This window comes from Brachypodium distachyon, chromosome 5 (assembly GCF_000005505.3).
Source record: "Brachypodium distachyon strain Bd21 chromosome 5, Brachypodium_distachyon_v3.0, whole genome shotgun sequence".
NCBI lineage: Eukaryota > Viridiplantae > Streptophyta > Magnoliopsida > Poales > Poaceae > Brachypodium > Brachypodium distachyon.
The window spans coordinates 2,958,364-2,974,118 of NC_016135.3; the positions used below are offsets into that span (position 1 = coordinate 2,958,364).

The 15,755-nt window shown below is 52.1% G+C and overlaps 1 protein-coding gene across 1 annotated transcript; it reads right to left on the reverse strand.

Moving 5' to 3' along the window:
• Positions 1-2,991: 2,991 nt before the first annotated feature.
• On the reverse strand, positions 2,992-4,806 carry LOC100846778 (probable inorganic phosphate transporter 1-4). Its single transcript, XM_003580964.4, has one exon. The coding sequence runs from the start codon at positions 4,720-4,722 to the stop codon at positions 3,109-3,111; it is 1,614 nt and encodes a 537-aa protein (XP_003581012.1). The 5' UTR covers positions 4,723-4,806; the 3' UTR covers positions 2,992-3,108.
• Positions 4,807-15,755: the final 10,949 nt, after the last annotated feature.

A 15,755-nucleotide genomic window follows, 5' to 3' on the forward strand; every position in this document is an offset into this window, starting at 1 on the left:
CGAACCCTAGTTGCTGCCGTTTGATGCTCTCGATGATCTCGTGCCCATGGTCGAAGATGCTGGGGTCCCTGTTCAGCGGGCCCCAACCTACGCCCACGATCGCCCCGGAACTCGAGGAGGCACCTGCGGCCACTGTCTGTGACCGCACCACCTCTTCAGGCACCGGCGAAGGCGAGCGCGTCCTTCCGCTCCCACGGCCGCGAGCTCGTCCCTTGCCTCCGCCTGGGGCTGGGCGGCCGCTCGCAGCTGCCCCCCGTTGCGGCGAGATCGAGGGGCTCGGACCCGGTGTCCGCTACCTCCCCGGTTAGCACCGGGTCGGTGGCTTGGTCGCCAGGAGAGCCCCCTCCGTCCCCGATCTGTCCGGTGTGGGGTTGCTCCACCGTCAACTCAAGGGCGGCTTCCGCATCGGCCACGGTGCCTCCTGGGGTGAGTTCTGCGGGCCCCGCCCCCGCAGTTGTGGCGGTAGGAGGGGCTGCAAAGAGTATTGTCAAAAAATGAAGCACATGACAAGAAAAAAGTAACGGGGAGGAGGACTGTGGCGAGTGTGGCGTACCTTGCGCGGTGTCCCCTCCCTCTGCGTCGGTCGCCTCTTGGCGGCCGCCGTCGTTCGTTGCCGGGTCGACTCCGGCAACGCTTCCCGGCCCTGGATAAGGAAGCACGAAAGGAATATGAAACGCTGAAAAGGAGGAAAAGAGAGAGGTATACACGACTGGGTTGCCGGGCGCACCTGCTCCCGAGGCCGCCAGCTTGCTTACGGTGTGGGCGGCGCCGCCCACACCCACTGCTGTCGCCGCCGCGCCCCCCGTCCCGGCCTGAGGGCTTCCCCCGCTCGTGCCAGGGGTTGTGCGCGGCTTCTTGCTCAAGGTTGCCGGTGGGGAGCTCACTGGACCCCTCTTCCCTACCGGCCTGAAGCGAGAAGAATCATTCGCCAAAAGAATGTCAAGGAAAACAGGAAGCATGGGCTAAGGGAGAAAAGCTTACTTTGCTGGGTTCAACACCAGCCGGCGGTCGGCGAAGATTCCTCCCTCAGGAAGCGCCTTCCGCACTGGCGGAGCGTTCTTTGGCTAATTACCCATGGTAGTATTTTAACTAAAGATGTATTACACCATAGGGGCTGGAAGGGGGACACAAAATGTCAGTTTTGTGGTTTGGAGGAGACAATTGATCGTCTATTCTTGCATTGTTCTTTGGCTCGTTTCATGTGGAATGTGTTGAAATGCGTCTTTGATTTACCTGTTTTGCCAGTTACTATGGCTGATGTCTGGGAATGCTGGCTACCAAACTTTACAGGTCAGACAAGGAAACTGGTTTTGGTTGGTATTGCTGGGCTGTTCTGGGTGCTCTGGAACACCAGAAATAAAGCCTGCTTTAGTAATACTAGACTTACTTCACCCTTTGGAGTTGTGAGGCTGTTTTGTTATTGGATTAATCTGTGGTCTATATTGCAGAAAAAGGAACCAAGCAGAAATCTGCTGCAGTGGGGAACAAGACTGGTTGAGCAGGTGGTGAGAGAGGTGTTTGCTGCGGCTTGTGGTTGGAACCCATTGCAACGGCGACGCGACTGGATGCAGTACCTTTCTCCTTCCCCTGAAGCTGTGGTGGTGCTGTTTTGATTCTAATGGAGGTTTAACCTGTCATTCTTCATAGAGGTTCAATGGGCCAGCGATGGGCGTCCCCCTGCGAAGAGGAGAAGCTTCGGTCTCCTTTCTTTTCAGATTCCTGTAGCTGTCGTTCTGTTGTCCTCGACTCTTTTGCAGTTTTCTGAAGTCTTTTTGCTTTGAGACTGCTAGATATACCTGTGACTGAACATTGTAGAACCTGGTTTCTTTATATGAAATCGGAGGGGAAACCCTCTCTTTCAAAAAAAAAAACTCTAGCTTAGTCAATTGATAAGTTCATGATCCCACCGCTGCCACACTTCCATACAAAGAGGATGTAAATAAGTAGCCAGTAACAACAGGTTCTGCTCTAATTAAGCACCATAATTTAGGAGAGCTAACAAGAAAAATAATTATTATGCAAACTTTTAACCAGGCCCTCCTCGGCCGTCAGGCGTGGTGCCTTGTTGACAATCCGGCCTCCCTGTGTGCTAGAGTTCTGAAAGCTAAGTACTATCCCAATGGCTCGTTGGTCGACACTGTTTTTTTTTCTGGAAATGCATCCTCTTCCTGGCAAGCGGTTGAATTTGGGCTTGAATTGGTCAAGAATGGCATGGATGGGGAGGATGTCCGCATTTGGAGAGATCCATGGATTCCAAGAGATCACGGAAGACGACCGATATCACCTAGGAGAAATTGTCGTCTTAAATGGGTTTCTGAACTTTTGACCCCGGATGGTAACTGGAATATGGAGCTGCTGCTGCTTTATTTTCTCCCGGTCGATATCGAGTACATCATCAAGATCAAGCCCTCCACTAGGAATAAGCGTGACTTCCTTGCTTGGCATCCTGATAAGAGAGGCCAGTTCTCTGTTCGATCCGCCTACCATCTTGGTCGCCGTCTTGCGGATATTTGGCAGCGCAGTGGGGCTACGAGCAGTAGGCCGGACCGAAGCAGTTCCAAGTGGATTCCCATTTGGAATGAAATCATTCCCAATAAGGTCAACATTTTTGCATGGAAGCTTAGTCGGGAGTTTCTAGCCACCCAGGTTAATTTCTTTAAGCGGAAGATGAAGAAGGTTCGCACTTGCCAGGTCTGTGGAGTCGAGGATGAAGATTCTTTCCATGCCTTGGTTCGATGCCCACCTGCCCGCGCCCTATGGCATGCGATGAGCTCCTGCTGGGATATCCCGGATGCTGATCAAGTTCAGAACACTGGCCGTGGGTGGATTCTCCATCTTGTTTCTCAGCAGGACAAGATTAAGCTGCGATGCTGCTTATGCTGCTCTGGCGCATCTGGCACGTCCATAACGATATCACTCACGACAAGGTTCCGGCTCTGGTGGAGGCCTCTAAACAATTCTTATGTAGCTATTTAGACTCACTGCTGCTGGTTAAGCAGCATGCTGCGAAAGGGAAGCAGGTACGCTCGTACTCTGCCAACTTCGATCCTCACATAAAACACTACTAGCTGCTAGTGTGTGTGTATACATATATATTGTTCCGTTCCATCAAGCCGTGGGCGGCGCTGGCGTGGTACTCGTGCACTGGGACGCTGCTGCTGCTGCTGCTGCGTCGTCGTCTTCCTGGTTCTCGCCGGAGAGTTCCTCGAGCGACTTCCCCTTGGACTCCGGCACGAGGAACGTGAAGAAGAACCCGACGACGTTGCACCCGGCGAGCAGGAAGAGCGAGTTCCGTACCCCGATGCCCGGCGGGTACCCGGCCTCCGCCTTGGCCGGGTCCGGGCTCTGCGCCGCGTAGAGGAACCCAAAGGACCCAACAATGGCGCCCGCCTTCCCCGCCGCCGCGGACACGCCATGGCAAGTCGACCTTAGCCGCGCCGGGAAGATCTCCGCCGGCACGATGAAGGTGGTCGAATTTGGCCCGAAGTTTGCGAAGAAGAAAGTGAATGCGAACATGACGACGAAGCCCGCCGGGTTGGTGTTGGTCCAGTGGTCGTAGGGCACGGCGAGGCCAAGCATGAAGGCCGTCATGAAGAAGAAGCCGCCCAGCTGGATGGCGAAGCGGCCGAGGACGTCGATGAGGAAGACGGTGAACCAGTAGCCCGGGATTGTGCCGCAGAGCGCCACCAGCGTCTGCGCCCGGGAGATGCTGAACATCTCCTGGAGCGCGTTCATGGTGTCCGCCCTGGGCAGCCACCCGACGGCGGCGTAGATGTCCTTCTGGAACAGGTTCTGCGAGTAGAAGGCGATGTCCAGCACGAACCAGCACACCGTCGTGCCCAGCAGGTGCCGCCCGTGCCGCTTCAGGAACTCCCTCGAGAAGAGCCCGAACTGCTCCTGCCGCCGTTCGGGGGCATCCTCGTCCTTGGCGAGCTGGACGTTGAGCACGCGCTCCATGTCGGCCGTGGCCTGCTTGTTGTTCTTGGCGACGAGCGCCGTGTAGCGCGCCGTCTCCGGCATCTTCATCCGCCAGTAGTAGGTGAGCAGGGCCGGGACGGCGCCGAACATGAGCACGATCCGCCACGCGAGGTCGGCCTGCGGCACGGTGGAGCCGGCGGGGTCGTCCTTGAACGCCGGCGCGTCGAACCGCCGCTTGAAGGCCGCGGAGACGACGATGGCGACGACGCCGCCCGTGAGGTTGCCGAACCCTTGCATGGCGAAGACGGCGGCGACGAACGCGCCGCGGGTGCGCTTGTTGGCGTACTCGGACATGATGGTGGCCGACAGCGGGTAGTCGCCGCCGATGCCGAAGCCGAGCCAGAAGCGGAAGAAGCAGAGCGTGGCCATGACGCCGCCGGCGCCGGAGCCGAAGGAGAGCCCCGACGCCACGCAGCAGAGCACCATGATCATGAGCGTCATGCCGTACACCTTCTTGCGGCCCAGCTTGTCGCCCAGCCAGCCGAAGAAGAGCTGCCCGGCCAGCGTGCCGCAGAAGGCCACGCCGTTCACGGCGGCCGAGACGTTGGGCGGGAGCGTGCCCGGGGTTTTGGAGGTCGGATCGAAGTAGTAGATGCGGCCGAGGAGCTTGGTGACGAGGGAGATGGAGAAGAGGTCGTAGGCGTCCGTGAAGAAGCCCATGCCGGCGATCACGATCGCCGTGAAGTGGTACCACTGCGTCTTGGCCGCGTCCAGCGCGTCCAGGACCTTCAGCTCGCCACCCATGATTGCCCGAATGGGTGCTCCTACTCGTATCTTCTCTTCTCTAGAACTTGGCTTCGATCTGCTGCGTGTAACACGAAATTTGGAAGGAATGCACACAAATTGGCTCAGGAAGAACCGGCCGGTTAATATATAAGCACATGGTCAAAGGGCAAGGCACACGTGTAGGCTGGTCAGGTGGATACCGGCCGTTTGCTTTGAACTTTTTGCATGCAAAGGACGACATATAGAAAATTCTTTGTTTGCAGACTTGAGTGAGCTGCCAGCTTAGCTCACTGATCACGATTTCTACGCAAAAACCTGTGGACAAAAGCTCCAAAAAGGTCGACACGTGCATTCGCATGACGAACTAAACATCTCCAGAGTCCTGACTCTGATAGCTACGATTCCTGCCAGGAAACTTAAAGATGGTCTATGTGTGTGAGTCATGCATCGACGCAATATTGTAGCAGTGAAGGATTGAAGGAAGAAGGATGCATTGTTTGGGCTCCGGGAGGTATATTCCTTTCAGGACTGGCATCAAGTCCAGAAGTCAAAGTCGTGGGTCTCCAAAGTCTTGCGGCCGTTTTGTTTTTTTTTTTTCTGGTCGTGCTGGCGTCAAGGCTGTAATGTACATATAACTTTGTAATTAGTACTAGTACGAACATCTGTCCGGGTTCTCTGATTGGGAATTATCTTACTCAGATCCTCAACTTGTTTGGATCATTTAGCGGGTATTTTGAGCTATCTCCGGAATTTTGACTTGGAAATTGAACCACCCGGTATTAGATAGCCGAAACCTGATAGAGGATCAATTGAGATCTATGAGACATCACCACAATTGGAACCTTCAGAAATCTTCATCGTGCTTGCTAGCGAAGTTTTCCCGGGAATCGGGCGGGCATCTGTACTTGAGGTTGAGAACGGTTGAGCTCAAAATCTCTAGAAAGCATCATCAAACCCAATAACTCTTCCATTAAATCTCACGATGACCGTAGATAACGGCTCCCTCAATTACCATCGAAGAATCAACTTGAGTGGATGAGATCCTCCATCCACATGAGCAAGTGTCTTGAACATATAACCTTGTATAATCTAGCGAGAGTAAATGAAATACGGAAATTATTCGCGCGCGTGCGTGTTTGCGCGACGCGCTCGAGGGCAACTAGCTGTTGTTGCCGTGCTGGATGCTCTGTTGCGCTAGATGATGGTGCTGCTGCTGCTGTGCTGGCTGCTCTGCTGCGATGCATTCGAGGGCAACAGCAGATGGCTGCTGCTGCCGTTCTGTTGTGCTGGCTTGATGCATGCACATGCTCGTCGTGCGCGCGCTCGAGCGCAGCAGCATTGTGCTGTGTCTTTCTTTTTTTCTTTTCTTTTTTACGAAAATTATAACGAGAACATGTTCGTGCTCTCGTCTCCTCGCGCTCGTGGCCTGTTCGGCTTGCGCCGCCTCCACGCCCCGTCATCTGCCTCTGCGCGACGCCCCGAACCATGCCTGCCTCCGCGCGCAACCACCCTGCCCTGAGTCGTGCCCGCCGCTTCGCTCGCCACCTGCGCCCCCAAACCGGCACCTTGTGTCGTCCCCGTCTTCGCGCACCGCCCTTGTCGCCGCCACGAGCAGTACTTGTCGCTGTCGTCACACGGTAGCCGTCGGCGCCGTGGCTGCTTACTCATCCTGCCTGGCGGGTTGTGGGGAGTGTAACAATGATGCTCGCCCACAAGGACGGAATTGATCTGTCAGTGCCGCAACTGCTCCGTTTCCTGTTCTCGGGCAAATCGGGCTGCTTGTCCGCAAATCGTAACCGATGGGTGGATCGAGCGGTGGTGCCTCTCCTTCAAGGCTTGCATTGGGGAGGAGTTCTCCACACTCGCTACACCACGGCGAGATTCATGGTCGCGGCAACGAAATCAAGCGAATGGAGCGAGCAGTGGGTGCTAGATATTGATCGAAATGGACAGAGTACAATGGTTAAATTTCATTAGAATGTGACAATTTGTGTTCACCAGAGTTGGCAATTTATCTACATTATGCATGGCAATTTATGTTCATCAAATGTGGCAATTTGTCTGCGTAAGAGACGGCAATTTATGTTTTATCAGAGGTGGCAATGAGTGTGCATTAGGGGGTGGCAATGAGTGTGTGTCAGGTTGGCAATTTATATGTTCATCAGAGGCTGACAATTTGTGCATTAGATACGACAAGGAGATGGGTTTATGTGTGTTGTTTTAAATGAAGGTGGTAACTCAATTTGGAGTGGAGGAAATATGAGATGCAATGGTGGGTGCTGGATTGTAACCGAAATTGATGGACATCCATGGTTATTTGTTCGGGGTGGCAGTTTCTATGTATTACTGATGGCAATTTGTGTTCATTAGGTGTGGCAATTTGTGTTTACTAGAGGGTGTCAATTTGTGCTTATTATGGGGTGACAATTTGTGTTCATTAAAGATGACAATTTGTGTGCATTTGGGTGGCAATTTGTGTGCATTAAGAGAGACATGTATGTAATGTTTGTGTGGGGTCGTTTTAAATCAGGATTACATGGTTACTTTTGTTCATTAGAGAGATACTTTGTGTTAATTAGGTGTCGAAGCACGGGTCTCCGGCACCGGGGATGCTGAGCACCCCCTTGTTGTTCGGTGAGAGGCGAGGCGAGCGCTCCGGCGATCGCCGGTGTGACGTAAGACACGAAGTGTCGACACTCGGATTTACCCAGGTTCGGGCCACCCGGAGGTGTAACACCCTACGTCCTGCTTGGAGTTGTATTAACGGAATGTGTGTGTTCTTACAGATTGCCCCGGGGAGTTCCCGGGTGAGCTACTTGTTCTCCTAAGAGATTCTGTTATGAACGGGGGCACTACTAGTTGCTACTGACTAGGGTTCGAACCCTTTGACCGATGGCATTAGTCCTTCTTTTATAGTCAAGGGGATATCACATGTGCCGATGCATGCAACGTGACACGTTTTCTACATGTGTGTCATTGCCTCAAAACCCTCCCTACTGTAGATCCACGCTGGGCTTCATGCAGCGCCCAGGCCACTGTGCAATGTAAACAAAACAGCTCTTAGGGTAGCCCCTCTAGACTTGTTGGGCAAGACTAGCCCTGCCGATGTGACTCCTGTAGGTGCATTTAATGCACTGCGCCCGCTGTGTGGTCTTGTCTCCGCTGTCTCGTCGGCCCCACCTGCAACCCCCGAAGCCCCGGTACTGTTGCCCGGCAAGTTGGGGGGGGGGGGGGGGGTAGCTTCCTGGGTTTGCCCCTCCCGGAAGCCGGCCTAGCAGGATCTCATCAGTTGCGACCCACGCGTCCCGTGCCAGTGGGGGCCCCGTGGGCCACTGGTACGACAGTAGCCTTCGGGTGTGGGCCGGCAACCTTGAGCTCCTGGGCAGTATCATCCTTGGTCGGTTGCCAACTACACCCTTCCGACGCGTGGGTCCCCAGGCCAAGCTGGGAGCCGGCCACGTAGGCCACCGTTACGCCTCCTTCCGTCGGAACGGGAGGGGCGGGTGCACGGTCTTCGGCCCCACTATCCTTCTGTGAATAGGGAGTTATGGCCACATCGCGCATACCGTCTTGATTCCTCCAAAACTTTAGGGTGCTTGATTGCTGATCGTGGGGAGAGCCCGTTGCAATTCCGCCTGCCGGGTATAAATACCCAGGGGCGGTGTCACAAGGACTCCCCTCCGCCACTGCCCCTGCCGTTGCCTCCCCCAAGCCCCTTGCGCTCCAACCCCCGAGAAGCCTCCCCCCCTCCCCCCCCCCCCCCCCCCGCCTCCTCCCTCCCTCCACCAATGGCACCCAAAGGCCCAACGCGTCCCAAGGGCGCCGGCGGCAAAGGAGAGAAGAGCAACAAGAAGGAGATGTCGGAGCGATAGTGCAGAGACAAGGAGAAGAGGGCCCAGTTTGCGTTCTTCAAGCCCAGCTACAACGGCGAGGCTGTGGAGAAGCTGCGTGTGGCGGTGGCCACCAACCACAACGAGCACGGCCCGACGCGCATCCTGCCCGTCGGGTCGGACCCCAGCGAGCACTACTACCGGGTGTTCGTGAGGTTCATCCTCTCTGGGTTCGTGCCGCCGCACTCCCTTTTCCTCCATGCTATCCTTTCCGCGTACCGCCTGCAGCTGGCGCATATTCATCCCACCTCCTTCTTCAAGCTCGCCGTCTTCCAATACCTCTGCGAGACGTTCGTGGGGGTGATGCCATCCGTGGCGTTATTCCGCCACTACTACTATCCTCGCGTCAAGAAGGGCGAGGCGATGTCTTCCGGGGTCTCGTTCCGGTTCCAGGATGGGCTCAAATCGGAGTTTATCTTTATGGAGGACCGGTAGATCGAGACGGAGTGGCGCGCGGACTAGTGCTGGCTCTACATCGAGGAGCACGACGAGGCCTGCACCAAGCCCACCGCGCTGCCGAAGAAGTCCCGCGACTGGCGGGACCGCGACGCCAGGGACACCAAGCTCGCGCCGATCTGTGACAAGATCATGGCGTTGCGGCGCGCGGGGCTCACGGACCTGGACGTGGCCCGGAGCTTCATTGCGAGGCGCATCGCTCCGCTGTAGCACCAAACCCACCCGGTCTGGACCTACTCGAGGGAGGGCGACCGGATGAGGCTGCAACGAGGCGGGCTGACGATGAAGCAGATCCACACGTGGCTCAGGGGGATCACCGGCGACAACTCCCCCTTCGTCGGGCTTCCTCCGGGTGTGACAACGCTCCACGCGAATGTTGCCAACCTGGGAGCCAGCAACTACCCACCATGCAACGAGTGGGGAATCATGGCGGGGACCCTGTCGAGCAGCCCTCCCCCGCGACCAAGGGCCCAAACCGGGAAGCAACCGGTGGCCGAGAGTGAGGAGGAGAAGGAGGACAATTCGGACGGGGATTCCGAGGGGCCGGCGGGCGCCTCTACTGGCTACGACGTCCCCCGCGAGGTCACCAACACATCTGTGGATGAGGGGTCCAGGGGTGCCGACAACCCCGCGGAACAGGACAGCGACGACGACGACGTCGTACCACAATCCTGCCTGCCCGCCATGCAACGGAGCCAGCGCTGGGGCAGCCCACCGGCCCGGGGCTCAGCCCCCGGCGCGGTGGGGGGCTGTGGCGGTAGCGGGAAGGAATCTTGATCTTCCAGAGAAATTTTTGAGGGAAAGGAATCTGAGACCACATCAACTTCCTATAAAAAGAACTAACAGTAAAATGTCCATTTTGTGTCAGTGTCCACCAAATCTTATCCCTGGCAGCAGTTAAATGAACCCTATCATAGAGCTGTAAGATTTTCTCCCAATCCACAAACAAGCCCCCCAAAGAGAACGTCTGAAACACATTCCAGCTCCTCTATTTCTCACAACAGAGGCAACAGAAACTTGCTTGCTAAAACAGGTATCATACAGGATGGGGTATTGAAACTGAAGAGGCATAGTGCCCATCCACTGGTCCTCCCAGAACCTAGTTTGTTCCCCATTCCCCACCAAGCTCAGTAAGGAAGGCCTCCTTATGCTCAATTTGTGTAGCCCCATAAACCACAATCAAGTTCCATCTCACATCAGTATTTCTATCATAAAGTAATAGTCTAACAAAATGACCACCATTCTGTTGTTCAATGATATCAAAAACAGAATCTCTAAGCCCAACTAGAATACCACCAGACCTCCCTCTAGAAGGTGACCATTTCCAAGAGAAAAGGCCACTTCCCCCCAGATTAGCTAGATCAGCATGTGAAAACTCATTTTTCATTGTTTCCTATAAACCCAGGAAATATAAATGGTTTTCCCCAATAAGCTCTCTAATATACCTCTGCTTCTCCTCTTTCCCCATCCCCCTAATATTCCAAAAGACCCCTTTCATCTTTTTTTTTCCTGAATTTTAATAGAGCTTTCACACTGACTATATCAGGTGACCTCTTTTTCAAAAATTTCTTTTTTTTCTTGCTCGGTACCATCTGAAATCCCTCTGAATTAGAAGGTTCATTCTCATCTAACATTTCTTTCATATCAAGCTCACTTAGTAATTCATTAAGTGTCTTATCTCCATTCTGAACATCAGTATCATTTATAGAACCACCCAAATTAGGAGTCCTATTTTGTTGCTGAAATAAATCAATTCTGGCTTGCTCAAGATCCTTGAGCAAGCTTATATTATGATCAACCATATCAATTGCCACACCCAAATTTATACCAATACATGAAGCAATTTGCTGTAAAGCACTATCAGAATCAATAAAAGATAGAGCCTCATAGTTACCTTTCCCAATATTATCTCTAGCATTTGCTCTTTCAATTGCAATATCTTCCACTTTTTTGAACTCCTTGCCTTTCAGCCTACCACACCTTCTTGGATTTGGAATCTCATTCTTCTCAGTCTTGCCATCTCCTTCCAGCTCTTCCACCTTCCCATCTCCACCGACTTCTCCATTGTTTCCCAGATCTCCCTCCTCTATCTCCTGACTAGCAGTATAATCAACTGGCTCATCCATATCCTCAATCTCATTTGATCCTATTGGATCCTGTGAATCTTGACTGCCCCCACCACCATAACCATAATCTTTGTGAATCTCCAACAACTTCTGCACCTCCACCAACTTCTTGCTTGTATCAGCCAACTGTTGCTTATGAGTTCTTACCTCCTGCAACATACGTTCTTTTTCAAGCGCCAAATCAGCCAATATCTTCTTCTCCTTTTCAATCAGTGCCATCTTCCTAGATAGTTCCTCATCCACTCCATTTTCCTGCTCCCTCCCCTGTACTGGAGAGATTTCCTCAGTGATTCCACCTTCATCAGCCAGCAGTGGAGCAAACCTGCTGCCCCCAAGATCTTTAGTAGCTCTCCCAGCTGATTCAAACTGAGCTAGAGGTGGGCTGCCCAATTGAATAATCTCCCTGAAAGTAAAATCAGTTCTTAACTTCTTTGGATCCCTACCACCAAAAGTGTCCAGATTACCATATTTAATAGCAACTTCTCTGAGATTATTTTGCCAACCTTCTTCCACCACACTAATCAAAGAGAAGTATATGTCATACATGAAGAGCTCTCTAGTGACCACCTCAATTTGCACTGGGAGTTTTGCAGGATCCCTGATCCCCATCTTGATTTTAGTTATATCCTGAGTTCTTAGAGCTTCCATGTCAACATCAAGGACTGGCCCCAAAATTGATCCCACTTCACAAATACCCATATAGTTTTTCAAAGAACCAGGTAACCCAGTGACTCTGACCCAGACAGTGTTTATTTTCCCATTTGCTGTGACCTCAGTGACCCATTCGGTCACTTTCACAGAGACAGGAGCCCCTTTTAACTTGAAATCTTCAAAATTGCACAGCTCTTCAAGTTTGGCTCTGCTAGGCATCCTCATGAGAAATTGATCAGCTCCACTAGGTTTAGCTCTCCACTCCCAATTCCACTTAAACATTGCCTGAAAGCCACTAACTACCTGTTGTTCTGTAGCATGTCCTCCTTTCACATGAATAACTGCCATAGGGTTCACATGATCAGCCAGATGTGTCACCTTAGAGTTGTGAACGAGCAAGCAGCCCAGTCCAGGTGCCCCATAACCCACAAAGTTTGCCACTGGCTTAATCTGTTTTGGCCAAACACAGTCCTCAGTCTGATGAGTCTCTTTGGAACAGATAATGCACTGGACAATCACAAAACAATCCTTTGTCACATGTCCCAACTCCTTACACTTTTGACATTGCACCAGCTTTTTAGCCCCTCCACCATTATTTTGATTCTGAATACTTGAATTGCCCCCTCCCTGTCTACTCACTCCCCCATTCTCCCCATTAGCCCCTCCATCAGAATTACTATTGCTCAGAACACCTCCATTTCTCACACCCATCTGATCTCCACTGTTAGTGCTTACAACCCTGTGAGAAACAATCTGACTGCTTCCTCCCAACACTTGCTGAACAATTCCCCCTCCCTGTAAAGTCCCCCCACCAAATGCAAGGCCAATCCCAGAATTCTTCTGAACAGGCTGAAAATGTGCATTGGTTTGCCCAAACTGCGGCTGCGGGAACTAAGAACTCTGCAGCGGGACTTGCTGGGTTGTTTGATTCAGGGAAATAGAGGTCTGATTGTGTGAAGTCTGACCTTGACCTGGGGGGAATCGCTGGTTGTTGTGTGGTCGAAGGTCGCGCCCGCCATCTCGGCCTCCTTGCCATCTCCCCGGGGCTCCTCCGCCGCGACCACCACAACCACCAAATCCCCCACGGCCGCACCAATCACCACCATTGTTGTATGTCATCTCCACACCCCCGGAAGCCCACCTCTCGCCCCGAGATCGTCCCCTCCCTCCCTCCCAACGGAAACCCTAGTTGCGCCGCCTCTCCACAGATGTTTGTAGAAAGGGGAAAGATGGGCAAAAGGCTCCTGGTGCTGGGTCCAAGTCTCTACGGTAGCCGTGCCACCATTGCTGAGACCAACCAGCTCACAAGACCCAAGGCTCTCCAGCCCAACCACTGGGCTCGAGATTCTCGCATCAGCCCATAAGACAGGAAGGTCAGGCTCCCGCCATTGCTGCGATTTAACCGTCAACTCAGCAACCTCCGCGGCTAACTCCCGCGAAGGCGCCGCCATAATCTGATCAGGAACAGAAACCCCACCCAGAGATGAACTCAAATCATCATCACTGAACAAATTCCTACTCCTAATCGTCGAAACCATATCCTCGCCTGATATAATCCACCTGTCTCTCGATCTTCTGAATCCGGAAAATCAGCAACAAAAGGTATTACAGCGGGATTACCAGAATTTCCGGTGAGACTCATCACCGGACACAAACCAAACCCTAGATGCAGGTTCGGGTTCATGCCAAACGAACCATCGCCATTGCTGTGAAGCGACTTCCACCACTCCTCACGATGCGCCAGACCACCGCCCGACGGCTTTCCTCCTGGTGCAAACTTCTGACACCGCGGAGGAAGCTTCGCCAGAGCCGCCTCCACAAAATTGTCGATGAGTGGTCTCGGAGACGGACCCGAATGGCCCTTTCCCTCATCCTCACTCTCATCCTCTTCCTCCTGATCGCCCCAGAATCTCGAGCGAAACCCTAGATCAGTACTCCCCGCGACCGCCATCCTTTCCTGGCCACCGTCCCTAAAATACGGACTAGCTTACTGGAGGGCTAAAGAGTCGGTACACCGTCCCTAGATCAGTACTCTAGCTAAGCTAGAGTGAAATAATGCTTAATGCATTTGCCAATTCCCATATTTTGCATTGTCCAATCTCTGTCCATGATTTGTTGACAGTACAGATCCTTCCAAGCTATCAAAATTTGCATTGTAAAAATGCTTGCTGATCTCTTGCATGCTTGTTGCCACTTGGCGCTTCACTTACATGCTGATTATACGATTTTATTTACTTCCTTTTGGTAATTTTGGAAAATTGAAGTTGGTGGCTGCTCTTACTGTTTTTGAAAATCTTGAAATATTCTAATTTTTGTTGTTGAATATATAAATTAACCTGGGGAACTCAAATTCCCCTTTGTATATTCAGGTTTCCCCCTATGTACATGTGCAAACGGAAGCATGTGACGAAATGGCGAAGAATACTCATACTCCCTCCGTCTAACAAAAGATGTTTCAAGTTTGTCAAAATTTGATGTATCTAAACATGACTTAGTGTATAGATGCATTCAAATTTAGTCAAAATTGAGACATCCTTTGTTGGACGGAGGAAGTATGAGTATTCGTCGCCACTAAATTTGAACGCATCGTAACCACTAAATCATGTCTAAATACATCCAAATTTTAACAAACTTGAGACATCTTTGTTGGAACGGAGGGAGTATCAAAATTAGGTTCTCCTAATTGTTCCTACTGGTACCAATCTAGAATATAGCTGCGATTAAGCTTTTCTGTACCCTCCGGAGGAGAAGCTTGTCGATCGGTTGCATCCCTGTGGTGCAGCAGCAGCCTTATGATGCAAGATATCTCTACTACAGTACTATAGTGTGGCAGTTTAAATTTGGATTTACAAACACAGACGTTTTGACTCCCGTGTCCTAGGTAGGACGGAATCAGGGGACTTCAGCATGGTGCATTGCCCTGTTGGGCCAAATCGAATTTTGCGTTGCTGGTTGCATATCACGCAGAATCGTGACAAACTTCAAAAAATTTGCCAAGAAGAAGCTCGACTTTCTCAATGCGACAGCGGCAAAGGAGGTCGTCGCCAGATTCCCTGCCCCCACATGCGAGCGACCCTAAAGTCAAATAATTCCTACCAGGAGACGGCGGCGAGCTAGGAAGAGTGCCGGCCGTCCTTCCACGGGCAACCAGTCGACGGTCATGGGATGGGAAGGTGGCGGCCTTCTGAAATTGAGGAAACAAAGTACCAGTGTGTGTTTGTAACAGCTATACATTCAGGATTTGGGGAAACTGGTCATCCATAGCTTCACATTTTCATGGAACTGAACCTATGATTAATTTGGGATTGAAAAAAAAATAAGACCATTAAACATCTCACGAGTGAAGTTATGAATCAAACATTAGAATTTTATGCTCCCTTCATCCCATATTAAATGACGAAATAAAGATCAACTAAACTTTTCTAGAGGTAAAAAGCTAAACTGGAAATGTACTTGAGAAAAAACAAAAAGAGTTGGTATCGTGGATTAAGGCAGAGCAATCACACATGCACCATGACAATGGTAACCTCAAGCGAAATGTAGATTTTGACCGAGGGCTGTTGTGGGCCTACGAGCGGGCCTTGGGCCATATAAGCCAGGTTCGCTTGCTATATCACCTTTGGAAGGGCAGAGAGGCCTACGGAGAATGGGCAAGAACCGATCTTTGGCATGTGCTTTTTGAGAGCTCACCAAACCGCAGCGTATACCGACTCTTTAGCCCTCCAGTAAGCTGGAGTCACAGGCTCGTGCTACCCGGCCCGGCTGATTGTGCTGCGGAGGAGGGCTAATTTAAGCTGGAGCCGGCAGTCGTTTATTGGCCGTGTGGGACTAATTAAAATCTCGAGCTCGTGCGCTTTTTTTTTTTAGCGGCGTGCATGTGTATTTCTTTTACGGGCTTCCTGCATGGGCTTTGGCCCATAACGTACTC